The sequence below is a fragment of the Drosophila hydei genome, unplaced genomic scaffold (genome assembly GCF_003285905.1).
Source record: "Drosophila hydei strain 15085-1641.00,03,60 unplaced genomic scaffold, DhydRS2 tig00008137-arrow-arrow-pilon, whole genome shotgun sequence".
Lineage (NCBI taxonomy): Eukaryota > Metazoa > Arthropoda > Insecta > Diptera > Drosophilidae > Drosophila > Drosophila hydei.
Genome location: NW_022045845.1, coordinates 824,740 through 850,318, shown reverse-complemented (window position 1 = coordinate 850,318; position 25,579 = coordinate 824,740). Strand labels below are relative to the sequence as shown.

The window sequence follows — 25,579 nt, the reverse complement described above, 5'->3', positions numbered from 1 at the left end:
TTTACTACTCACCGCGAAATGCTAGATGTGTAGTCCCGAACTGGAGTGCGGGCTTCTCGCCTGTGATAAGTGCCAGCTGCACTGCTGCCGCTTGTTGCTGGTTCCAGTAGCGACATGGTACGATGGTCATAGGGTCGTATCGAGCGACGTCCCAGCGTAGCATAGCCATCCAAATGACTGCTGGCGCCTGCGCTGCTGCTGGTGCCAGAGGGCAGGGTGCCGTTCAGCGTGTACGAGGAGCGACGCTTGGGATTGTATGTGTTGTAGTAGCCATTAATGCCGCCAACGGCGGTATTGCTGGGGCTAGAGCTGGAGGAGCTCTTGTAGCGCATGGGCACGGAGCTGTAGTCGTGCGACTCATAGCGTTTGCTTAGGAACGATGGCGATGTGTTGCGAATGTCGTTAAGACTCTTGCGAGGCTTGCTTGTTGCACCCGCCGATGCAGATGTTGAATAGTCCAGCGGAGAGCGATAGACTGGCGGCTTGAGCTCAGTGCCCACAGGACTCAGCTTCAATGGCCTGAAAAACTGTTGAGTAATGTCCGGGGAATGAGCGCGCGTCTCCACCTCTGGCGCATGCAGCTTTTGGCTGGAGCGCGCTTTCACTGCTGCTTGTTGCTCTCGATAATAGTCTCGAACCGCCGAAGGACCAACAATGCTGCTGGTGCGCCGCGGCTTCTGTTCATTGAAGCGACTGTAGAAGCTGCGACGCTTAATGCGATCAATTACACTCTCATTTGGATCGGAGCTCTCCGAGCAGCGTGTGGGCGATGACAGCTGCGAGGTGCGAGAGAGACGGGACACAGTCGGTGACGGTGTTGCATGCAGCATGTAATTGTCCTCGGAGCAAATGGACCAGTTGTCAAAGTACAATTCTGGCTCCTCGGTGGGCGACATGAACGTGGAAGTCGAGGCACAGTCATCCTGATAGCTTCTCGAGTCCGACGAGTAGTTGGCAATATTCTCGAACGAGGGCGTCAACAGGTTATTCCGATTGATCTCATGCGCGGAGGAGGTGCGATAGCCCGACGTCTGCGAGCTGCAGTTGTTATTGGTGTTGACCGAGTTGTTGTTGGTGGCATTATCCATTGATTGCTGACTCGAGCTGTTGTTGGAGGAGGCGCTCTTCATGGCACCCGGATACGGCGGCAAATTGGAGTAGAGACCGTTGCCATTGATCAGCGCCGGATTCGTCTTAGCGCCACGATAGCTACCACTGGTATTAGTTGTGGTTGTTGCAGTGCTTGTAGTCGGCCCCGAAGTACTGCCACTCGTCGCATTGCTCAAATCCAGCATTAGACCTTTTCGCTTCTCCTTGTTGCTTTGAGTATTGCTGCCAGTCAGCGTCGTTGTCGCTGTTACAGCTGCTGGCGCCTCTGTGCTGCCGATGGCTGCACCCTGGTTCTGTATGCAGTCTGGGCATATTGTCTCGCAGTTGCAATTCTCCTCAACAACCGGGTTTTTGGTTTTGGTCACATTCTGGTAGATGGGGGACGTCGGCAGGGATATGTCCTGTTCCTCGCGAACCTGCCGTTCAATGTTGCTGGACGAACGCGTACTCCGGACGCGTCGTTGCTCGCTGCTGTCGCGATCGAAGCGTCGCAAAAGTCCACCCAACATTTTGTTAACTGTTCCGCTCTGCTTTCCACTGCTGTTGCTGTCAGCATGCAGCTCTTCTACGCTGGCGGATCGCTTGGGACTGGCACTGCTTGCGGGCTGCGTGCGCGGAACAGAACGTTCTCGTAACGAGCGGAGCATGGTATCGAAGCGGGATCTCTTATCGACCTTCTTGTCGTCTGTAGCTGCTTCCTGTGACTTATCCGCATCATTTGATTTCTTCTTTCGCTGTATCGTAGACGAAGACTTTTCTGGAGAGCTGCGCTCTTCTGACCAGCCTTGTTTCTGTGCACAATTCAGAGCTGTGCTGGACACGCTTCCTTTCTTTTCTTTGCTCATGGCAGAGTCCCGGAGTTTCTCAAACTTCTGTCCTATGGCATAGAGCAGTCCCTTGCTGGGTTTCTTTTCAGGCGACTTCTCCTTGGACTTAATAACCGGACTGGACTCCTTGGAGCTGTTCGCTGGAGTCGTTGTTGTTGTGGTTGTGGGTGTAGATGGAGTCACTGGGGTCGGTGGCACCAGCTTAGATTTCTTGGAAACTTTTACAATTTTCTTAAGAGTCGTCGGACGTGGTTCCGTCGATGAGGATCCAGTGTCTTTTTCAGTCATTGTGCTCATTAAGCCCGTGTTTGATAGCGACTTCTCTTCCGACGTTGACTTTGAACTCGATGCTGTGGTCGTTGCTGACGGAGTCTCGGCTATACTAGGTATTGCCGCGCCGCTGCGCGTCACCTTTCTGATATCTTTGGGCATAGCCAACTTTGTGGCTGGGTAGCTCTTGGGTCGCATCAGTCGACTTTCTCTGGGTGCTGCATCAACCGACGCATCCGCTGTTGCCGTGACTATTTTACTGGGCAGTTTACTTTGCAGCGCTGCAGCTGTCGTCTGGGGCAATGGCAAATCGGTGTTACCTTTGAGACTTAGAGCCAGGTCCTTCATGGGATACGATTTAGGTCGCTTTAATTTGGTGTCCATTGGCGCGGGCTGCTCGTTGAGCTGTGCTTCCACACTGAGCAGTGGCTGCGTTGCCGCAGATTCTTCCGTCGGCTTCTTGATTACCTTCTTGACTTTTCTCACCAGCTGGTTTGTTGTCGCAGTTGTTGTTGTGATTGATTTGCCAGCCTCGGATTCATTGCTTAGCTCAATGCTCTTCTCTTTCGATTTGATTTTCTTTAACTTCTTGATGGTGGAAGTTTCTTCGGTTCGGTTACCTCTAGGTGCCTCGACGGCTGCTTGCTCGGCGGTCGAACGCTGATCGGTCTCCTTTTGAGTTCGCACTGCGGACAGTAGCTGAAGCTCCTGCAGTATTTTGTTGGCCAGGTCATGTTTATCGAGTTCTGTTTCTATTTCACGTGAGCGTGATTGGCTTCGTCTCTTCTCAGTTTGCTGTGCGATGTGCTGTGGCTCCGCTACGGAGTCAGAAAACTGTTCCATGCTCTTATTGCGCGCGTGCTGTTTTGTTGGACTTGGCTCTATTTCGGACTCCACATTGGGTAAGCTGTGCTTGCGATGGCGCAGATCCGACGCTGCTTCTAAGCGGTCACTAGACTTTTCCCGTATCTCACGGAGCACACTTTGAGAGTCGCGCTCGCGTGGCTCGTCGAAGAAGTCGGGCCGCAGAAAGCGTGAGATTCGGCGCTGCGAGGAGCGTCTACGCAAGGAGCTGCTGCCGTCAGTCACGGCCACGGCCACACTCGGAGTTTGTGGCGGTGGCGACAGGTAGCCGCTTGGTGGACGCCCCACAGCAGCGCTATAACGCTTTTCCGGTACCTCCTTGGTCAACGCTGACGTATTGCTGGACTTGCTTAGATATGGCGAGTAGTACTTATACTTGTCATTGATGTCGCTGGTGTAGCTGCTGCTGCAGAGCGAGGACTTGCCATAGTCATCTCGACAGACGCTGCTGCTGCGACTCTTGGTGGCCACCGCAGCTGTAGTCGTATCTTGGGTGGGTCCCTGGCTGGGCGCGCGACTTAGGCTGCGCCGATAGATGGCTGTGCTGGCCGACGTGGTCTTCGGTGCATCCGTTAATGGTTTGCTCATGCTATTCTCCTCGGGCTGTTCCGGTAGATAGCCACGGCCACTGCTCTGGCTTCGTTTGTACACCTTGATAGCTGGAGTGGTTGCAGCACTGCTCTGAACGCTCAGAGTGCGAGACAGTTTGCGGGCCTGCGTTGGCGGTAGCTTGGCCAGCAACTGCTCCTGGAAGCACTTGGGCAAGCCTGGCGTAATGCTCGACAGTGTTTCGAGATCTTTTTTGCTCAATCGCAAGCGCGATAGATCCAAATCGGCCAGATCCAGTGGCTCCTCGCCACTGGCATCCGCAGTCGTTGTACTCAAAGTCTCCTTTCCATTTTCCGCACTTCCTGGCGCTGTTTTGGGCTTGCTGGAACTGCTCTTGGAGTGATGCCCTGTGAATGGTAGAGGTAAGGGAATGGATTAAGTCTCGAGCATGGTCCGTAGACTCACGGGCGTAGAGGGAGCGGGCGCTAAATGCTGCTGGGCCAGTTTGCAAGCTCACTTACCTGGCTTCAATGCATACCATTCAAGCATCTTACGTTACTTAGTACCTGTACTCCGCGACGCTGCCCAGACGCACCTGTAAACATTTTGTATGTTTGCAACCAAAAGAACTTTGCACACTGGATCGATCTAGAGTAACATAGCGGGGTTAGCTTGTTAAAGCAATTGGAATTAAGAAAGTATCAAAAACAGTAACAACAATAAAAACATACATCAATTCGTGCCAATCAACAATGATTAGCTCACGTGCAGGAGGACATAAAAAATAACAATTTTTGGGCTTTATTTTATTTGTTTTCGTTTCAGATTTATGTATTTAGCAATTCAACAAGTTTAATGACTTTTGTTTTGTTTTTTGTATTTAGTATTTAAATGTATTTATGTACGATAATTTATGTATGTAAGTGTGTGTGTGTGCGTGTGTGTATGAATATAAAAATATTGCTTATTTGTAATGCTTGCTGCAGCATTTGCGCTAGAGAAATTCCTGCTCGAGTGGCAGATTTTGCGTTAGTTAGCAGATTTTGCGGAATATCTTAAGTCAAACTCAAACTGAGCAATTACATAAATAATTAAAGCTGTTTACAAATAATTTAAAATCACAATTTGTGCCAAAATCTATAACAACGTGTTTCCTCCTCGCATAGACAGTCGTCGGAGCTTGAAATGTTTTTAAATTTGTTTTTAATTCTAACAAAACAAAAAAAAGTTAGTTTGCTTTCAGCGTTTAGTTAACAGCATTTGGTACGTTCACTGCAATATGAACGTTAAATGTGCGGCTTATTAGATGCGTTGTCAAAACCAATTACAGGTGAATGTAAATCAACAATAAGCAACTATGTAAAATCCAATTTGAAAACAAAAATATTATTTAATTGTGCTAATGGCTGCGACGCAAAACACTAGACACTGAACACCAAACAGCTTCCAGCAACAGCATCAGCATTAGCATTGGCATCGACATCAGCATCAGCAGCATCCGCAGCATCAGGATCAGCGTCAGGGATTGCAACAGATTTAGTGTTATGGCTTCTTGAGGTTTCTTGTGGTTGTGATTGTGGCTGTGGTGGTTGTGCTGATGGTTTTTGCCGTCTTGGGTGCTTGTGCGGCTGTTGTCGTTTGTTTGTTCTGCTGCTCCTGGCTGATGGTTAAATGCGGCGCTGTGGCGATGGCGACTTTAGTTGACGTTCTTGTGGCCGTGGCAACAATGGCGGGCTGCAGTTGCAGTTGCGTGTTGGTTTTGCTTTTGCTTGTTGTTGTTGTTGTTGTGGATTTTGTATTGAACGGGCTGTTGTTAATAGTTATAACATGCTTTGTGGGCGTGGTAGTAGTTAAAGATAAACCAACTGTAAACGAAATAAGCACGAATTGTGTAAAACGGCCAACAAATTGCGTATAATCAAATAATTAGTTAGCTAATCAAATATATATTGCTCTAAATAAGTAAGCCAACAAAGTGGGGCCTAGTTAGGTATGAGAATGAAACAACAGTGAGCAGTGCAGTGCAGTAAGATTCGAAATATAAAGAAATAAAGTAGTACAAGAGAGAAAGAGAGGGGTAGAGAGAAAGAGACAGAGAGAGAGAGAGAGAGAGAGAGCAGCTCAAGGTTTGTGTTGTTTGCTGATGATAAAAAATATGTTTGCGCTTCAGAGAATGACAACAATTAGTAGCTGAATATTATTATTGTACATTATCGTATTCAAAGTTTTGGACATTTTTGTTTTAGTTTCGCTTAACTTTGCTAAAATTGTTTGAAACAGCGTTTTCCGTTTATTGATGGATAAAATGCACAGATTTGTTTTTTGTTTGTTTGTTTACATTATTTCAACTGCTATAAACAAATTCGTATTAAAGACAATTTTATTTCTTGATTAAAAATAGCCCAGAACTCAGAAAGTTGTTTTTGGTTTCGATTTGAACTTGTGTTTAGATTTGAAAGTTTCGTTTGGTGTTTGTGCCAAGTTAGTTATTGTTGTTGTTGCGGTTGTGGTTGTGGTTGTGGTTGATCAGCTTTAACACAGCATTAAACAGCGTGGACAAAATTAACTACATCGATAAGCTTCAATTGCATGTGTGTGCTTGTGTGTATGTATGCGTGTGTGTGTGCTTAGTGGTGTTATAAATTAATATGTCGTACAACACAAAATTTGGTTTAATTATTATTCAACTAAAACATAAACAAGAACTTTGGAACTCAAACAACTTGCTTGGTTAGCGAATTTCCTTTTTAATTGAGTTTTTTGTGATTGTTCTTTATGGTAAAAAACGAGAGAGGTATATTTATATATATATATGTAGAACTAAAACAAATTTAAGGTAGCGGGGCCATTTGCAAACTGTACAACAATAATTAAAGTATTATGTATGTATATGTAGATATTTATTAAACAAAATTCTTTTGGTTGTCAAACAATTTGTAATTGGAAATAAAAGAGCCATGGTTTATTTTATTTTTTTTTCATCTGTATTTTTTCTTTTTTTTTTGTTTTGTTTCTTTCTAGATTTCTAAAACAAATGTGGATCGCTTTATTGTCATCAAAATTGTTCTCACTGTAAAATGTAATAAAATTAATTGTGGGTTAAATTTGTTCATTTTTGGATTGTTGTTAAGATTAAGTACATCCTTCTTTTCTTTTGTTTTTAACAATTTAATAATATTATTATTTTTCCTCTTTGTTTATTCTTTCTTTTTTTAACAATTTTTAATAACATACGAGTCAAAGTAAATTAATTGAAATTTCGTGTGGTTTTTGTCAACTTCTCCTGCTCCTAATTTATTTGTGCATAATTTGTCGTTGCTGTAAAACATATAAATATATATACATATACATATATACATATATATATATATGTATAAGCATGTATATGTGTGTGCAAACTTGTTCTTTGTTGAGCATTTTGTTTTGTTGGCCAAGCTATAAACGTTCTATACAAATAACTATTTTGTTGCGCAGATATTCAAAACTTTGAATACGATTTCATATTTCATGTTTCATTTTTCATACTTCACAATTCATGTTTCATTTGACCTTTGACATTTTTTCTATCATCATTGCATAACATTTTAATACTTAATAAAATAAAAAGAAAACCTTGTTAAGCAAATAATGAAAAGAACTCAAATTAAATAAATTAAATAGATAAATAAATAAATAATTAACTGTGCAAACATTACGAAGAGAACAATAAGAGGCACATTTAATTGAGTCGGTTGGGTTCGTTGGGCTACTAGAGCTTAAACATGTCTCTGATGAGAGGTATATAGCAATATATATATATACATATATGTAAACACACATATATATATTTATATATTATGTATGTATTCTTGTAAATTGTAAAGCGGCAGCAGCATTATAGGTTAATAACAAACGTTATTGTGCTCTAGGACAGGTAGCAATAGATCGATAGATATATATATTTATAGATAGATAAATAGAATAGATAAACATAGATAGATAGATAGATAGATAGATAGATATATAGATAGAGTACTACTTTCGATATAGTTTCACATCTTATTTTGATGGATATGCTATTAAATGGATGTGCGCACACACAAAATATAATAATAAAATAATAAATAAAAAAGTCAATCAGAAGAGAACAGAAAAGGATTTGTCAAAGTATTAATTGGCATTTTCATTTGATAATTACAGTAGACACTTAATTAATTGCTTAATTTGTTTGTTTGTTTTTTTGTTGGTTTTTAGGGTTGTTTTTTTCAGGCTGCACAAACTTGTTTAGACTAAATAAGTATATATAGTAGTAGTACTTGATTTGATTTGTTTTGTTTCTGTTTTTGTTGTTTCTATTTATGTTTTGTTTTGTTGTTTTTTTAGCATACATCAACAACTACTAGAATGGTGTATACAAGTATATATCGAAATTGAAATTTCTTATTTACGTAGCATACTTTTGCCGCTGATATTTTAACGATTTACGTTCTGTTCGGTTCGAGAGTTGTAGTTGCTTCGCTTGCATCGCTTGGTATCTTTTGCCTGATGTCTGCCTACTGATCTAAATATTTACTCTTTAATCTGTGATATTCACCTCTTGGCAGCGTGGCGCCCGTGCGAGAGAACATCGATTCCATATCGCTGCCCAAGTCCCGAGACATGCTGTGCCGCCAGGGAGCACCCAGGCCGCTGCTGTTGGTGGCGCTGTTCAGACGACTGTCAAAGAGATAGAGAGAGAGAGAGAGAGACAGAGAGCCAAAGGTGTTTACTTTCAGTTTACATTTATAAATGGTTGTGGTATGCGCATGTTTAACATATCTGACTGTGAGGCATGTCGGACAACGTTTAGCTAAAGGACTTGCACATTGAATGGGCCAACTTACAGGCAGCACTTGGAGCCAGAACAATCGATCAACCAATCGCGTATGCGGTTCTTAATGCCTAAGCCCCTTAACAAACGTTGTCCGCATCTAAGAAACAGAGGCGTATATACCAGGGAGTATGCAGCAGTTAATAACGCTATCATAATAGTAAACAGAGGGGGATTTACAATAGCTGCAGGAAATATAGTCTGTGCGGGTTAATATCTCAGATAGCTCTGCTTACATGTTTGCATTTTATACTTACACTTGCTTCTTTTCAACCGTTTGAGTATAGCTATAACTGACTTGTGATCTATGCTCGCTGCTTATGTTTGGTTAGTTGAGCAGATTATCAAATGAATGCAGTTGTTAATTAGGGTTTAGTATTGCGAAAGCAGCATGTAAGAAATGTATAACAAAAATATTGTAATCGTTAACGTTCTTTACTATTGACTATTACTAACTATGTGCTCGAATCGATTGCTGTTGTGCATGACCTATTTTCTAGGGGCTGCCCGCTGGGACCAGTCACTCACCTGCCGAAGGGTCCGCTCTGGCTCCAGAATGGCCTATGGCCCTGTGCCTGCCGCGAAATGTCTGTTAGCAGGCGACTAGAATGACTGGGAAAACGGGCTGTCAGGTCACTGTTTACGTTCATGCGATTCGTTAGCGCACGCACCTGAAATTAGAATACGAATTGTGATTGTGAAATGCGTGTAAAGTCGCGACAAGAGTTCCCACTTACGCGTTGCAGCAAAGTCGAGAATAGGTTCTCCGCGGTAAGTATCTCAAAGCCATCTTCGTCATCCTCCTCGCCAGAACTTTGTGAATCGTTGTCCTGGCTAATTTTCTTGACAGGCCTCGAGCTCCTGCGCAACAAAAGCATAAAATTTAGATGATTTTGATTTGATTTAATTGGGTTGGTTTAGGCATTCACGAACCTTAATCTGTGCGGAGTAAAGAGCGAATCCTCGTCAGCGCCATCACGAGTAATAGAGGTTGTGCGCATCTTCTGGAATGGCGAACTCTCATCAAACCCGGTTTCGCTGAGAAGTGATCTGTGAGCAGAGTTTAAAGGTTTAATACAGAGCTGAAGGTGTCTGGCGCCTGCTGCGACTTACCCAATCCGATGTGCTGGGCGCAGTCGGCTGAATGTTGAGCGACTGGAGGCGGTTGTGTGACCGGACTCAGATGGCTCAATGCTGCGCTCACGTGGCGTGATAAAGCCACCGCCCTCCACAGCAATGGGTATAATGAACTCGCGTGGACTCTTCTTAATAGGCTGCGAGATGCCCGGTCCGCCAGTAACAGTTGACTGAGACATGGTGGCGGTGGCAGTTGATTCTGCCTCGGATTCAGCAGTGGATTGACGGGACAATGAACCAGAGCTGCAAAGATTGATAAGTCTTAGCGACAGCAACAACAACGCTCAGCGCTGGCGGCACTCACCGTGTTGTGGTGTTGGAGTTGGTGCGTCCATAAACTTGTTGTGTGGGTGGCCGCTGTATGGTTATGATGTGCTCCTTGGGCTCCAGGCTTGTGGCGCGCGCCTGCAGTGAGGTCTTAATGGGGCTATACGGTATGGGGCCCTCACGTGGTGGCGCACTGCGCAAGTCGGCAACTGGATGTTGCATCTCGGTGCTGAAGCGCATCGCCGGCTGCGGCTGCTCTGGAACGCGCGGCTTAATCTCCAGCTGCACCTCTGATTTGGCATTGATTTTGCGGCGCGGCAACGTCGCCGATTTGAGCGTAATGGAGGCGGTCGATGTTTTTACGGCGCCACCCACTGACGCATCTCCGCCAGGTGAAGCTGTGTATATGGAATTATAATGATATTCAGCATTTAGTGAGGCGCTTTTACTGCGGATCACATTGGAACACGAGCAGTTAAGTGAAGAAGCATAAAAGTAGCAAGTCGGGCAGAGGATGTTGGCTTGGAAGTATTTAAGGGCCACACGAATAGGGGTAACTTTGTGTCTATGTGTGTGTGTGTGTGTGTGTTGGCAAGCTAAGCGTTTGCAGCGACTGGCAGCAGCAGCTAGGCAGCTACAGATACGAATATGCACTAACTACAACGAGCAACGAGAACAACAACAACAAGAACAACGGCAATAACAACAGCAATGAATGAAACAGTAATGAACAGATTCTACGAGCAGCAGAGATAAGTAGCTTTGGATTTGTTGTGAGTTCCATTTATGGGCGAGAGGAAAGCAGAGTAACAACATAGAGAACAACACCGAGTACGGCAACAAGTAGGTTCGACTTCGAGACAGATTAATTGAGAGAAACTACGGATACTACAAACAGAGAAACAACACACACAAAACGCTGGACACTTTGAGGCTGGTTAAGCTGCTGCCGTCTGTCCAAAGATCATTCCTGATGCGTTTGAGGCATCGATTGCTAACCAGCCCCAAAGCGTCTGCTTAAGGAACGCAACGGATTTGGTTGACGGCAGGGCAGGCAGGCAGGCAGGCAGACAGGCAGACAGGCAGGTGGGCAGTTGGGCGTCGCGTGGCACAGTGGAGCCGCTGCCAAGACTTACATTTCAGCCACACAGCCGCAGGCAAGGCAGATGTATTGAGAGTGTCTTGAGCTTGATTATGAAATGGTCTCGTACGCGAGCTGACATTGTAATTGATAATTGGCGCCGGGTTGTTGCTGTTGTTGTTGATGTTGCTGCCGGCTTGCACGTGGCCATGGCTGGGGGCGTACAGCGGCGAGGGCGGTGGCGTAAACAAAGTGCTGCTTGCCGATCGTAGTTGCTGCTGCTGTTGCACAGCCTCCTGGCACTTCTGTTGGTACTGCTGCTGCATTTGCCGGAAGGGACTGCTTGTGGCCAACGGCTGGAATATGCTCGCCGTGCTATACGCAGTCTGTGGCTGCCAAATGACCGCTCGTTGTGGCATCGGCGTCGGTCCAGGCACACCGCCAGAAAACAGACGTTGCTGTAATGTTTGCTTAGCAGCTGCCAAGGCGTTCATGGACGCGATGGCTGAACTGCTGCTGCTGCTGCTGTTACTGCTGGCATTGCCTATGAAATTGATGCCACTTTCAGTGCGCATCGGTGGCACGGCACCGCCCCCAACACCGCCGCTGCCGAAGCCATTGCCCATGCCAAACAATGGTGTTGGCCTGCGTATCACTAAAATTAAGATGATTCAATGATTATGATGAGAATGTTTGTGAATGTATGTGTTTGTGTTTGTGTTTGTGTGAGCGAATGGAACCGAGCACCACAGAGCAAAAGAAAGACATGGAGAGAAATAGAGAGAGAGAGATAGAAAGTACAAGTGACTCTCAGACAATGCTCAGTATAGTAAGGAGAGTGGCACGTGCTCTGTTTACTTTGGGACCATGAACTGTTGGCATGAATAAGCGAGATGCATTCGGAATCGATTCAACTTATAATTATGAGTGTGTCAGAGTATATTCCAAAAGCCAAATGTAATCCATGCAGCACTCTGCTGGCAAACGTTTTACATACACAACAACAGGGGAGAAAGTTATGTAAATACTGGAAATACAAGACGCATAAAACTGAAAGCTATGCACAAGTCTCAATCAGTTGGCAGCTAAGAACAGACTAAATCATTCGTAGGCTATACTTTTTTGTGTATAATTAACTAAAGATTAAATAACATAAGTTTTCTATGGATATTTGACAAATGTTGAACACTGACTCGAAAGACATTGAAGAAACATTGAGCTGAGCTGATGCTATTTAGGATGGCATCAATAACTTGATATATATACAGATATGTATATATGTATAGTTAGTGCGACTTTTATAGTATATTTATATATTCAGAAATCTAATGAGCATCAATGAACGGCTCTATCTATAATTATATTAGTCAAAGTTATCAAAAGCTTAAGCAAAACAAGAAATAATTCTGAAGAATTCAGAAATATTAAATAGCACTTAGAGTGAAAAACAAACATAAAATATATGTATATAAAATACATCATTTTGCAGAAAAAAAACTAAAGTCTACCTAAATGATTCTTATCGATTCTATATTTCCTATACAATTTTCGTATTGTTTAGACTTAGACTTTTTTAAATGTTATCAAACTAAATTTGTATAATAATATTAATTTTTCTTCTATTTAGCATAATCTATCTTCTATCTTTAGAGGACCTGCGCATCGATCTTTGTTGCCCTATGAAATAACGCTTAACTGCTTTGCCGCTAGACTTGTGCCAGATGCTAATGCTTGGTAATAGATATATGTATATATAGAAGTGCTGGTAGTCAACTCGAAAGCGCTGCGGGCTTAGCTTAATTATCATTATTAGATATTTTCGTATATGGGCATGCAGTTGCACTGGCCACTTACCCGGCTGTATGGCGTTTCCGATTATGGCGCGCGCATTCTTCAACTTACGTTCGCGCTCATCTGCCGTTGGCTCGCTGACGCCGATTGTCTCTGTTTGGGCGCAGAGCTGATCCAGTTCCTTGTTGGACTCGTTCTGCGCCTGTCGCAGCAGCGCAATCGAGTTTTCCATGGAGCGACGCGCCTCTTCTAGCGATATTGAGGCCACCGAGTTCTTGGAATCGCTTGCCTCTAAAGCACCAGTAACCGCTGGCGAAGCTGGTGGAGTGCCTAAGGCTTCCTGCGCTTCCGCCTCTTGGGCCGCGGCTGCTGCGGCTGCCACCTGCTCTTGAGCGCGACGCTCGCCTGGGGTGGGCCCGGTCACAGGTGTCGGATTTGTGGCTTTGCGTTCGAATTCCTTTTTAAAGCTGCCCACGCTAACGCCGGGAATACTCAGCTTTTTAGGCTTTTCCGGCGCTAGAGCTGTCGACGGCGGCGGTGGTTGAAACTTTTCAGCTGTTTCTAGAATGCGCGACTTCCGGCGCTCTGCATTGAACTTGTTGAGTGTGGACTCATCCTGCAAGCTACACTTGCGTACAAATGGTGCCGATGGTAGCGGATGCGAAACCACATTGCCGCTGGGCGTGGCCTTGCCGGTTGCGCTCTCATTGATCGCATTCACCAGGTCGGCGGTCTTGTGCTTGTTCACAAATTTCTTAATCACTTTGGTGGCATCCTTTTCCTCGGGTGCTTCGACGACAGCATCCAGTTTGGCACGTGTTGGCTGCCGCGGCACTGCATTGGCGGGTGGTGCAACTGGTTCACCAATGAGTTGCTCGCATAGATTGCCAACTTTTTGCATATCCTGTGGGGAGTAATTGGGCGCCGTTGTGGACGTTGGCTGCTCGTCGGCAGGGGCAACGCTCTCAGTCTCCATGGCCTGGGGCGCCGTCAGTGGTGCTGTGAGTGTTGGTGGTGCGAGTGATGGCACTGTTGCTTCGCTGATGACAAACGAACTGTTGGCCGGCTTCTCCTTCTTTTTGGCCGTGATGCCAGCGGCGTTCTCGGTAGATACCGTGGGCTGCAGCTTACGCTTGGCCTGCACGGGGCTCTGGGCGGGTGTTATGGTGCGCGTAGGAGATGGCATAAGTGCAGCCTCGCCACCAGCTAGGAAAACGTGAAAAGCAGAGAGATCGAAAGAGAGAGAGAGAGAGAGTGAAAGGGAGGCGTGGTTTAATGAGCGTGGTTAAATGGATTGATTTCAAGTTGTTTAGTGCACTTGAGTGTTGTCCGTTTGATCGTTAGGCGGGCCGTGGAGTGGGAACAGGGAGACCGCATGAGCAGCAGTTAGTTAGGTGGTGGGCAGGACACATTGTTGTGTATGCGAAGTTAGTTCACAGCACTTTACAATATATATATACAAAATTGTGTGCGGAGGAGCTCTAGGGTCTCATGGTCTTTACAAGCATGAAGTATTTCACACTCGATATGCGTCAACTCACCAGCAACCATGTCCAGAATGCGACGCTCTGCCTCTGTGCTGGGCGCTCCTATGTCACGTATTGAGCCCACTGAATGCGAGCGCTGAACGCGTTCATTGGCAGCTGCCTTGGCGGCGGCTGCTGCGGCCGCCGAGCTCTCTGCCGATGGCACAACCAGTTGATCGGCTGTGATCGCAGCCGGTGTCAGGGATAGGAGCACGTCGAGACGCACCGGCGTTTGATTCGCCAAATCCTCGGCCAAATCAAGACACGAGACATTGTCGTTCTCGTTCACCCACCAATGCGAACAAATCTGCTCGATAGTGGCTCGCTTCTGTGGACTAACCGTCAGCATATCCCGAATGAGTGTCGACGCACGCACAGGCTGCCGCGGCTCGTAGTAGTCGCCCTGGCTGATCTGTTTGACAAGTTTCTTAAAATTTGAGCCATCAAACGGCATGGAGCCGTAGACTAGAGTATAGAGCAGAACGCCCAAGGACCAGCAGTCCACCTCGGGTCCCTGATACGGTGTGCCCTCCACGATCTCTGGCGAGGCATACAACGGCGATCCGCAGAAGGTGCCGAGCAGGCGCTGATCGTCGAATACATTAGACAGGCCAAAGTCTGCAATCTGTTAAAGAATTCCGAGAGACACAATTAGCTATTAGCTATCTTAATTCTTATTGCCTTTATATAGCGCACAAACTGTAATCAAGAAAAACTGTTTTCATTTATTGTATCCGTACTGAAGCCAGTATGGAGCCACGCATTGAAGTTAAGGGGAACAAGACTCTCAGAATGATTATATGTGCACCCTGGTATGTGACTAATTATAATATCCACAAAGATGTTAAAGAAGAAATACAACTATATGCAAAAAGATACATGAATAAGCTACATAACCACGATAATGCTCTAGCTTTAAGTCTACTGGATGACTCAAGCGACTTAAAAGATTTCATGTCCTAGACCTGCCCGACAGAAATAGATAAATATGTTAAGTAGGTAAATATATGGATTGATCTCATTGCAGCCCAAGCCATCCGGTTATGTAATATTATTGTTGAAAACTTTAATTATTGTCTAGTATTAAAAAAAAAATTTATCGTATATTCTTTATCTCATTGATTTGATCATGTTATCTATGTTAAACAAGTTTCTTATTATGTTGTTTACTTGAAGGCTTTTAAAGTCTGATGCCCATGAAATCTCTTAAGTTGTATGTAATATCCTTTAGTTGGTTAAAACCATTCTGACTCTTATCTATTTTTAGAAGCATAATAGTGCTGCCAAGTGAGCTGGTAAATCAACTCAACTCATATCTCTAAAATAAGGCATTAAATTCAAAAAAAAAAAAAAAAAAAAAAAAGTTTTGAAACTATTCTCATAAAATATTAAAATATTTTAGTCCTAATCAAGCTCATATCAATATACTGATCCACTATATAATGATGATATTTTCAAAAATGTCTACCCTTTGTTTACTCATTTCAAAGAGATCATAATCCTAGCTATATTGTAGTTTATGCTAATTAAGTTAATAGTTTTCGATTCTACCTTTGCATTGCCCTGCTCATCGAGCAATATATTTTCCAGCTTCAAATCACGATGGCAAATTTTGTGTTTGTGACAATAGTAGACGGCCGTAGCCACCTGGCGGAAGATGCGACGCGCCTCCTCCTCGCTTAGCACCTTACGTTCGGACAGGTAGTCGTATAGCTCGCCGCCAGCGGCAAACTCCATGACTAGCACCATTTTCTCGCGGTTCTCAAATACTGTAAAAGAGTTATTGCAAAATAAGCTGAACATTTCAATGTTAGTAGAAGTATCGCGTACCTTCGTATATGTGTATTATGTTGGGATGCTGCACTGAGCTCATGATTTGCACCTCTCGTCGGATGCGCACCAGGTCCGCCTCCGCTTCAATTTTGCATTTCTTTATCGTTTTAATTGCCACCTCCTGGCCCGTTTCCTTATTAATACCAAGCTGCACTTTGCCGTAAGTTCCTTGACCTAATTTCTTAATAATATCAAATCTGCAAGGAACGTGAATCGAGAGTAATTCAAATTGGGAGCGGCCATAGAACTTACCTTTGTCGCAGCTTTTTGCGATGATTGTTCATTTTGACGTTCCCCGTATGGGCAATGCCGCTCATAATATTGTCTATTTGATCCTGTGGTATGCCCGACCGATGCGCCATGCTGTTCGCAGCAGCATCCAGACCAGCCGCGGCCGCATCACCAGTGCCCGCCGCCGTCCCATTGGGCGTCGAATCGGGTTTGCTTATCACCATGGCTATGGCTGCGACTGTGAATGTGGCTGTGTCTGTTGTCGAGGCCAATTACTGCAAAGGATATAGCGAAACGATGGCCCACGTTAGTAAATAGTTCACCGGCACCAAAAGCAAATATGCACACATACGCCACTGCACTCATCCATCAAACGTTCAATCAAATGGGCAATCAATTAATTATCCACGACGCGCGACAGCGATTCATCGGAATGCTGACGACCCAGCCTAAGATGAAACTAGCGCACTGCACATAAAGCGATGCCAAGCTTTTCAGGGCCGCTCAATATCCACACTCGACCTACATAGTTTGTAATTATGCTTACAGCAGGCAACAAATGCGCTCAGCTACGAGCGCATTTCTAATATACTTTAAGTTCCCTTTCTGGTTTTTGGGATTATTGCAATCACATTTAACATTTACAAAATTAAGCACAATATATTTAATTACGTATAAAAAATAAGGTACAAATGAAAATGATAATAATTTAGATATATAAAATTATATAATACGAGTAAGGCTTAAGAAGTTAGGGGAATAATATATACATCATATTTTTTTTGAGCAAAATAAATATTTTTTTTCATTTCATATTAATCTTACAATCTTTCCATATTATAATTAATAACTCTCAAACTATAACCCCAACCATTGAGTATTATATAAGGTCACTGTTGCCTACAAAATTGCTAGAATTATATCGCATATCATATAACATTTTATTTTATTAAATTATATTATATTTTACATAAAGAAAAGTTTCCAACATTCTGTTTTCTGAGGCTTCTGTAGCTAACAATTTTAGAACCATTTTTCCATTTTCAAAATCAAAAACAGAAACAATGTATTATCCTTTTAAATTTATGAAATTTATGTTTATAATTTAAGAGAAATTTACTTTTTTTTGCAGCATATAAATTCAACAACATTTTCTATTATTTTATTTTGCATCTGAGGTTCTAAGAGCCTCAAGCCAAGCCAAGTCAAGTGACATTTCGATGGCTGTTTTTTTGCTGAATGCTCTTCATACAAACTGCGACTTTTATTCTATAGACCTACAAATTTCCTTTAATTACGAATCTTAAACGTTTTTAAGGTCCTTTGCACGCATTGCGAGACTTAAATAAAGTTGAGGTCTTGACTTCAGCCACATGAACACGTCACTTAAGAACATTAGCTCAATTCAGAAAAGATTACGCTCACGATAAGCTGTGGCTTAGCCAGCGACACCGAGGAAAGTCTGAGCATCGCTTAAGGAACATTTATACAGCTTTAGTGTCACGACCAGAAGAACAACGCCCACACTCTCTAAACTATTCTGTGTGCCAGTTTGTCTGGCTTTTGCCACTGTCTAGTAGCAGCGGTGCGGGGCGTGGCCGGGTAGGGAAGGGGCGCTGAAGAGTCAAGTGTCTGACTTGTAGTGGTCGCCAGAATCGGTATCGTCCTGAGTGCCCCTATTGTGTGTTGTCACAGATTTTAGCTAACTTATCTATCAGCATTGTGCATGAGCGCAGCTATTAGATACAAGCACGATACGATATGCTATAAATGTATGCAGGCGGTATATGTGCTGTGAATCCAAGCGCTTGACTGTGACAGTTATGACTTGAGCCACAGTGCCACAGTGGCTGCCAGAGAGAGATCGACATGCACGCTCGTTGGCAGTGCTCCAATTATAAATGTGCATTTGATGGCCACTAAATTAGAGTGTAACCACAGCAAACGAGTACAAAATACAAAAATAATAAACTAGTTAGCTTGCTTATGTCAATTATGTCTTCGACTGGGAACTACCCTGTCTTGCAACGCCGTTGCACACATACGAATGTATGAATGAGCCACGTCTGTGCCCAGCTATGCGTAAAATAGCAATTTTTATCAATATCAAAGTCGCACGCTAAATGCTGAGTCAGGCCAGCGATTGGTGTAATCCTCTTAGGCATGTCACATGGATGTGCACAAATCAATTATACCCCTTTTATTTAGAATCAGGTTAGGGAACTACAGTGAAGTATAACTCAGTACACAAAAGCCACACAGACAAGGAGCACGCCAGGCAGACGCAAAGGCATTCGAAGCACTGCAGTTCCCTCAGAAGCCATATGCCTCGCCTGGCACGAGGCACACTCACACAGACGCACACACCATTGCACTGATATAGCGTATAATACTGGGTTTATCTTTGAGATAGTGGCACATGCATTACAAATGCGTTGGGGGCGCGTGCTCAACGGGAATAAATAAATTAATCTTGGCACGCAATTGTATTAACGTCCATCTATCTTCGGTCATCTGGGGCTCTTTAAGCGGTTGTGCGGTGCAACGAACAGTTTTTAAAGTGCGCTGAACTCGGTTCGTTCATTTTCACTTCAGGCAATTCAATTTGTGTATCTGCAAGATACAATAACAATGCAGCGGCGTCCAGTGTGCTGCTGCCTCGTTTTTTGGCACACAGAACTCAGCACATGTCATTGAGCAGATAGCGTAACAACTAACTACGTGCCAAGCAGCGGCCGGACGACGGGCGAGGCAATGTCGGACGGATGGACTGCCCGCCAGCCAGCCAACCAGTCAGCAGAGATAAACACGAGCAACCAGCCCCAGTCCCATCTCATCGCAAGGCAAAGTTGCTTAAATATCTGCGCTTGCTTTTCCGTCAGTTTGGAATTTCTTGCATCGTTGTCGTTTACGTCAGGGGAAAATATTTTCCTTGTTTTCTTTTTTTTACTTTGCTTGACGCTGCCGGTATGCTTGCCTCACAGCAGGAGCAACGACAGCAGCAACAACAAAATGACAATACGAATTATTACAGGCGTCCAAATAAATATGCAAATGAAATGTTATATCTGGGTCAAGTGAAGCGCAGTATTTGCCAATGTACGACTTTTTTTCTGAGCTATATAACCATATTCCTCTTACTTTTGCCGCAGCTCAATCCTCCACACACTCAATTGGCATTTCTCTACGCAGATACACAGACAGAGACAGACACAGAGACGTGGACATTTCCGTTTTGCACTGATGAGCACATCAATCCAAGCGAGAAACGGTCACATATAATCGCATAAATTAATCTAGGACCAAAGCTGTCATTTAAAACTTTGTGGTCGCTCTTGATGGTCTGCAAAAATAAATCAATTCCCTGATATAATTGAATGAAAGTTCTGGCAAATTATTTATTTATGCATACGCAAATTGAACTATCATTGTGAAGCGAATCCTTGTCCGATACTACTCAAAGAATAATTAATTATTATGCAAATTCTGGTTAGTTTATACTGAAATCAAGGTAATCAAAAGACGTTGATTGGCTAAAACGAAGTTTTTGATTTCATTCCTGCAGCTAGACAAAATAAATTGTCAAAAAATTAAATTTGTTTCTGACTTCTCACTAAAAACGGGGTATCTCAGCGCCGACAACTGCAGACGGTTCTACTTGCTGCTGGTGAAATCATTTACAATACACAAACAGACGTTTTGGAATCATTCTTATATTTATGCATATACACAAATACATATAAAATTTTTTTTGGGTTTTCGATTAATAAATGAAATGTCTCTTGCGACAATTAAACCAAACAACTGGCAATTTTATGTGTCAATAAGTCAAAATATCTTGGCCTCGACTGGACGTTCAATGTACGCATAATAAACCAAATAAACATGGACATTAATTGTGTTAAATAAATCAAACAATTTATTGTTATTATTATTTTGGCACTGTACGAGCCAAAATTCTATTTTCAGTGAGATGAAAGACTTCCCAAGAAAGCAGCAGCGCAGGATTTGTCTGGAACTGAATTAAAAATACCTCAAGAACAATACAAAGAAAAATTCTGATACGCGCTGCTACCTCGCAAAATTAAAGGGAGGAACGAAAAATGTATATAAATATGAGGGATATTATTATAAGTTGTGAACAAAGAGAAAATAATGTAATAAAATACAAAATATGTTTGCCAGTGCTTGCCCAGTGGCTAAAAAAATAACTAAGTGAAAAGACCAAAAACAAATAAAATAGCAAAAAGAGGAAGCAGAACGAGCAAGATATGTCAAGCATTTCCTTTCCTTGCACTAAAGTTGGCACACCAACACACACACACACACATACACCCACAATTGACGTGAAATAAGCGGCTGCTATATGCTGAAAAAAAGTTTTTCTAGCCCTGAGTATAACAGCAACAAAAAAGCAACAACAACGCCGTCAGCCGCCTCTGTTGTGTTGTGTTGTGTTGTGTTGGAGTGTGTGTGTGTGTGTGTGCGTTGGTGTGTTCGGAAAACAAGAATTTTACGCTCCGCTCTTTATGCCGGTGCAAAAGCTGCTGTGAGCAACATTTTCATTTTGCATGCACTATATTGCTCTTGTCGGTATTTGGATACCCTGTAAATGGTTAAAAATATACCCTATCGTTTTTTCTTTATTTATATATGTAGGTTTCCTTGCAGCAAATAAGATATACACATCTTCATGATAACATCTAATAGACATTATTTTGAAACGTCATCATTTTCAGACTTATTTAAACGATGTCCGTGCCACAGTAAATAGGTATCGACAAGGACCTAATAACATATACTTAAATAAACAAAGATATATATATATATATATATATATATATATATATGTCCCTAAACATGAAGTCAAGTCTTAGGAATTCTTCAATTTATATGTCTAAGCTCGCTGAAGGCCTTGCAAATCTCGCAAAAGTTTCAGATACCAAATTTTTGAGATATTTCACTGAAATGCAACTGAACGAGTATTACGTAGCAACTCACAATCATCTCTTGAGCATCACGAATAGTTTCTGTGTAGAAACAATACAAATAAATAGTTTTTGTATAATTCGAACTATATTAAAGTAAATATCAGTCAATATTTAGCTGCGTATAGGGTATCTTGAAGCTTGGCATTATTCAATTAAGCACTGTTGTTTCTGCTTGATGTTTTTGTGCTTTTGTTGTTGCTTGCAATTTGAATTTTTAATGTGCGCGTTTTATAGTTTCGCGTTGGATTTCCACTTTAGTTATGAGCTGTTTAGTGAGAAGTTGCAAATGAGGCTTGCACATGAGGCGAGAGCAGTTGCGGCGTTGGATAATAATCGCATTGTGTTTGATTTTGGTTATAATAGTTGGTCGAATAGTTGAGAGCTGCAGTGCCTCTCCATCTCTTTACTGTGCATCTCTCTCGCTCTTTGTTTCATTGTGTTTGGTGCCGCCGCCGCCGCAGCCGTAGCTGTCTATGCCATTGCCATCGTCGCCTTTTGTTTGACACTTGAGTTGTGACATTGTTGCCATTGCCATTATTGTTGTTATTGCACTTGTTGTTGTTGCGCATGTTGCAGTTGTTATTCGTCTTGCTGTCCACTTTCCACGGATATTGCATTTGGCAGTCGGTTGACAAATAAATGTTGGGCCTAATTGCCATTTTGAAAATGTTTGAACAACAGACGAGGTTTCAACTTTGCCTACATTGCCAACCACTTTACTTCCTAATGTATTGAAGTCAAACAATGCAGCTCATCTAATTAGTTCAAGATTGATCCGGTTAAAGGCAATAGGCTTATGGGCAAAACGTTCATGTAACCAAATTGATGTTCAGAAAACATAAATAAACATCGCTCGATTCATTGAGCTCAAATATTATTATACAATAGTAATTACAATTAAAATTGTGCTGGCTTTGAGGACGAACATTGCGTATACGTGATATGAACAAAGACGATTTACTGCTTAAACTAATTGAACAAAGAAATACAGACTGAGCAGACAGTGTACTTTGCAGTTTATCTAATCTGTTTCGGTGAACGTTAAGTAAATGCAATCCTCTTTCAAATATTCTTGCATTATTTGGTAATTTGCACATTTTCTAAACAAGATACGGAAATGTTAGTTTAAATGCAACCAAAGGCGGAAAAATGTGTGCGCACAGCATTTCTCTAGAAGACCATCGATAGCGACGTCGCGACTTCTGTATTTAAAATCTCGTATCTCGTAAATGAGAAAAAATTAAAAGAAATTTTTAAAAATAACTTTCAGCTAACACGCAAGAGGAATTTTTATTCGAGCAAAAGACCCGACCAGCTACGAAAAGTAAAAGCGCCAGCGACAATAACATACCCAACTAAATAGCACACGAACGAGGAAGCAACTTCGCTCATCTCTAAAGATTCAGGCTGGGGAGATTCTCGGGATAATGCCACGCCACTCAGATACACACACAATAGATCCCTGTTGCCTGACATACGTACATACATTCCTACATACATATGGTATGCACTTTTAATATGTATGTAAATATTTACCTCGAATGTGTATTTCTTTTCGGTTTGATTTCTCTTCTCGTTGTATGTTGTATGGTGTTGCCTGCAATTTTCATGACCAACACACCTACACACCTGCACACCTACACACACACACACACGCACACACAGCTACACACACGCACAGCTATGAATACGAAAAGGAATTCGAATCGCACAACGTCAATTTTCACATTTCTCCTTTTTGTCAAACATTTGAGAATTCTTCACTTAAATATTGCTCCATATATAGTATAAGACTTATGTGTATGTGCCTATATATACCATGGGCTATATTCCGAATAGTATATGTATCTCATTAGTTGTACATATATATTTGTATATATTTCGCGCACTGGTTTCGGGCCGCCGTTGTCGTTTTGCCACCTTGTTCGCGTTGCTCTATCCGGTCGACTGGTTGCAGCTCTGAAAATTTTCCTCGATTTTCCCCAAATACTGAAAATGTTGAATTTCGCTCCTGCTACCCAATGCTGTTGCGGCATTGTTATCCTAAAAATAAACCCCTACATACATCTCTCTCTCTCCGTCTCTATGGCACGATCGTCCCATATGCATCGATCTCTCTCACATTTTCGCTCGTAATCTTTCTCTCGCTCTCGCTCTTGCTCCCGCTCTCTCTGTTTCTGTTTCTCCTTCTATCGCACACGATCTCTCATTTCTGTGGTGCGTTCTGCTCACGTGCGTCAGGGAGACTTGAAGCTTGGAGCGAGGCGCGTGCCATAGCGTTATGTGTGAAACGATCGCATCGCGATCATGATCGTGCATATAGATTGGATTTGGTGTGTCTATAAGCGAGTGCGTTCTATGCATACGTAGTACATACACATGAATAAGTACATATATGCCCACATACATACACATATGTAAGTACATAGTACACTGTATAAACATTAAGGGAGGCTAGAAGATAGAGAGTGCGAGAGAGAAATTGACTCTAATGCTATAAGCAGTAGTCGAGCACCAAATGGGCAATTGATTTATTTTGATATAATTTGCTTAATGCCGCACACAGATCTGTATTACGACTATATATTTGTATATATACATACGTATAAATATAAGTAAATATGTGCATATGTTGGTAAATATTGCCGCCGGCACATCCAAAGGTCATGTGTGTGAGTGAGAGAAGATTGTGTGTGTATATGACCAGAATCTTTCATATGCAGTCTCAAAAATATTTCTTAGGAAATGCAGGCCGAGCGATTCGATTGCCAGTTAATTAACTTAAAGTTAGCTAATGAAAAATTATTTTAATTAACTGTCACAAGTAGTCTATACAGATAGCAAGAGTGCTTAGTAGATTAGAGAGTTTTGTATTTCTTATAGACATGCAGGCATTATTAATGACATATGTAACTCTGCCTTAAGATATATTAAAACTTAACTTAAGAGCTGTTTGACTGCTATGCTCAGTACTGAGTGAGGAACAGGAACTATAAGGTGCACTACCCCTTAGGTTATTGGTAAGAAAAACAAGGGAGTTCGTGCGTCAGTATAAATTTATATTTTTATGTTTGTCCAGGGATTTGCGAATTAACCGACGATACCGCACATCAATATGCTTCCCCAAGTTAAATTAATTTTTATACAATATTTGAGCTTGTCCCACGCTAACAACAAGCCAATGCATTGTGTATGGAATACTGAGTATTCCAGTGCTTACTTAGTCACAATTTGACGAATAAGTGAGAATGGAGTCAATGACACCGAAGTGCGCCTCTGCGATGTGTAATGTATGCATACATACATTAGTATGTACATTTGCATATTGTCATAAACATATTATTGGAGAGTAATTTCATACAGGAGCTGTAGGTTATAAATAACTGCTTCAATCAAATAAAGGAAATGTATTTCAAAATAAAACTCGAATATGCATGTGATATATGTAATTATTTTCAGCAACAGAATATTAAATGAATTATTTCGCTGGTAAGTAAACTCCACTCCAATAAGACGTGCATATAAATAAATAAATAACACTTTAAAACCAACTGTGAATCTGAGCACTGTGGTCAAGGATTCTCACATGCTTCGCTACACACATACATATTCAATGCGCACTTGCAATAAGTTATTAAATAAATTGCAATTTTCAGGTCATAAAGTCAAAGAGTCAAAGAAAATCAAGTTTATATATTCTTAATCAGCGAATACCTTAAATTTCCTACCTACCGAATCATTCCCTTGAATTCACACTTTAAATATATGCATAATACATTATAGCTTGATTAGCGCTTTTCAATAAAAAACACATTAAATTCAACTGAATCAGAAATTTTCATTGTTTTTGAATAGAAATAACTCCAAGTGGATATGAATCTTTGCAAGGCAAATGAACAGCGTACAGCATAACGTAATACGTATTCTCTAGTGTCTGCTGGCAAGGCATCCAAATTCCGTCTACTATTTATCAGGCAAACAACTGGACATTACTCAATGCTTCATATCTCCAGCTGTGTGACCCCGGGCCAGTCTAGCAAAGGAGCCCAGAGCCAGGCAACATTAATCAACAAAGTCAATCTTGTAAGCGCATACCAAAGAGCTCTAGCCTGTGTGTGTGTGTGTGTGTGGGAGAGAGTGTGCGTGTGTGGTATTTTCTCTATCTATGAGCACAGTTGAAATGCTCTCAAGTAGTTCGCAGTGCCTGGATACTTATTTTGTGGGACTTACATTTGCATATGCAAAAGCGTGCA

At 42.4% G+C, this 25,579-nt stretch overlaps 1 protein-coding gene across 9 annotated transcripts in view; it reads right to left on the bottom strand.

Moving 5' to 3' along the window:
• The window catches only part of LOC111601785 (serine/threonine-protein kinase par-1), a 43,413-nt gene that overhangs the window by 954 nt on the left and 16,880 nt on the right, over window positions 1-25,579 (bottom strand). Inside the window, exons 1-14 of one of the 9 annotated variants that reach the window (XM_023318546.2) lie at window positions 23,145-23,279; window positions 16,357-16,610; window positions 16,102-16,301; window positions 15,823-16,040; window positions 14,287-14,896; window positions 12,809-13,951; window positions 11,010-11,609; window positions 9,911-10,271; window positions 9,583-9,849; window positions 9,403-9,519; window positions 9,207-9,330; window positions 8,998-9,140; window positions 8,194-8,315; window positions 13-4,027 (exon numbers count right to left, since the gene is read on the bottom strand). In XM_023318546.2, the coding sequence (XP_023174314.2) occupies window positions 13-4,027; window positions 8,194-8,315; window positions 8,998-9,140; window positions 9,207-9,330; window positions 9,403-9,519; window positions 9,583-9,849; window positions 9,911-10,271; window positions 11,010-11,609; window positions 12,809-13,951; window positions 14,287-14,896; window positions 15,823-16,040; window positions 16,102-16,301; window positions 16,357-16,559 (8,123 nt within the window). In that variant the 5' untranslated portion in view covers window positions 16,560-16,610; window positions 23,145-23,279. Of the gene's footprint in view, window positions 1-12; window positions 4,028-4,141; window positions 5,486-6,831; window positions 6,939-8,047; window positions 8,316-8,997; window positions 9,141-9,206; window positions 9,331-9,402; window positions 9,520-9,582; window positions 9,850-9,910; window positions 10,272-11,009; window positions 11,610-12,808; window positions 13,952-14,286; window positions 14,897-15,822; window positions 16,041-16,101; window positions 16,302-16,356; window positions 16,611-22,862; window positions 23,096-23,144; window positions 23,280-25,579 lie in introns of those variants that run through there. The other 8 variants (XM_023318545.2, XM_023318548.2, XM_023318550.2 and 5 more) reach the window with 8 other exon arrangements.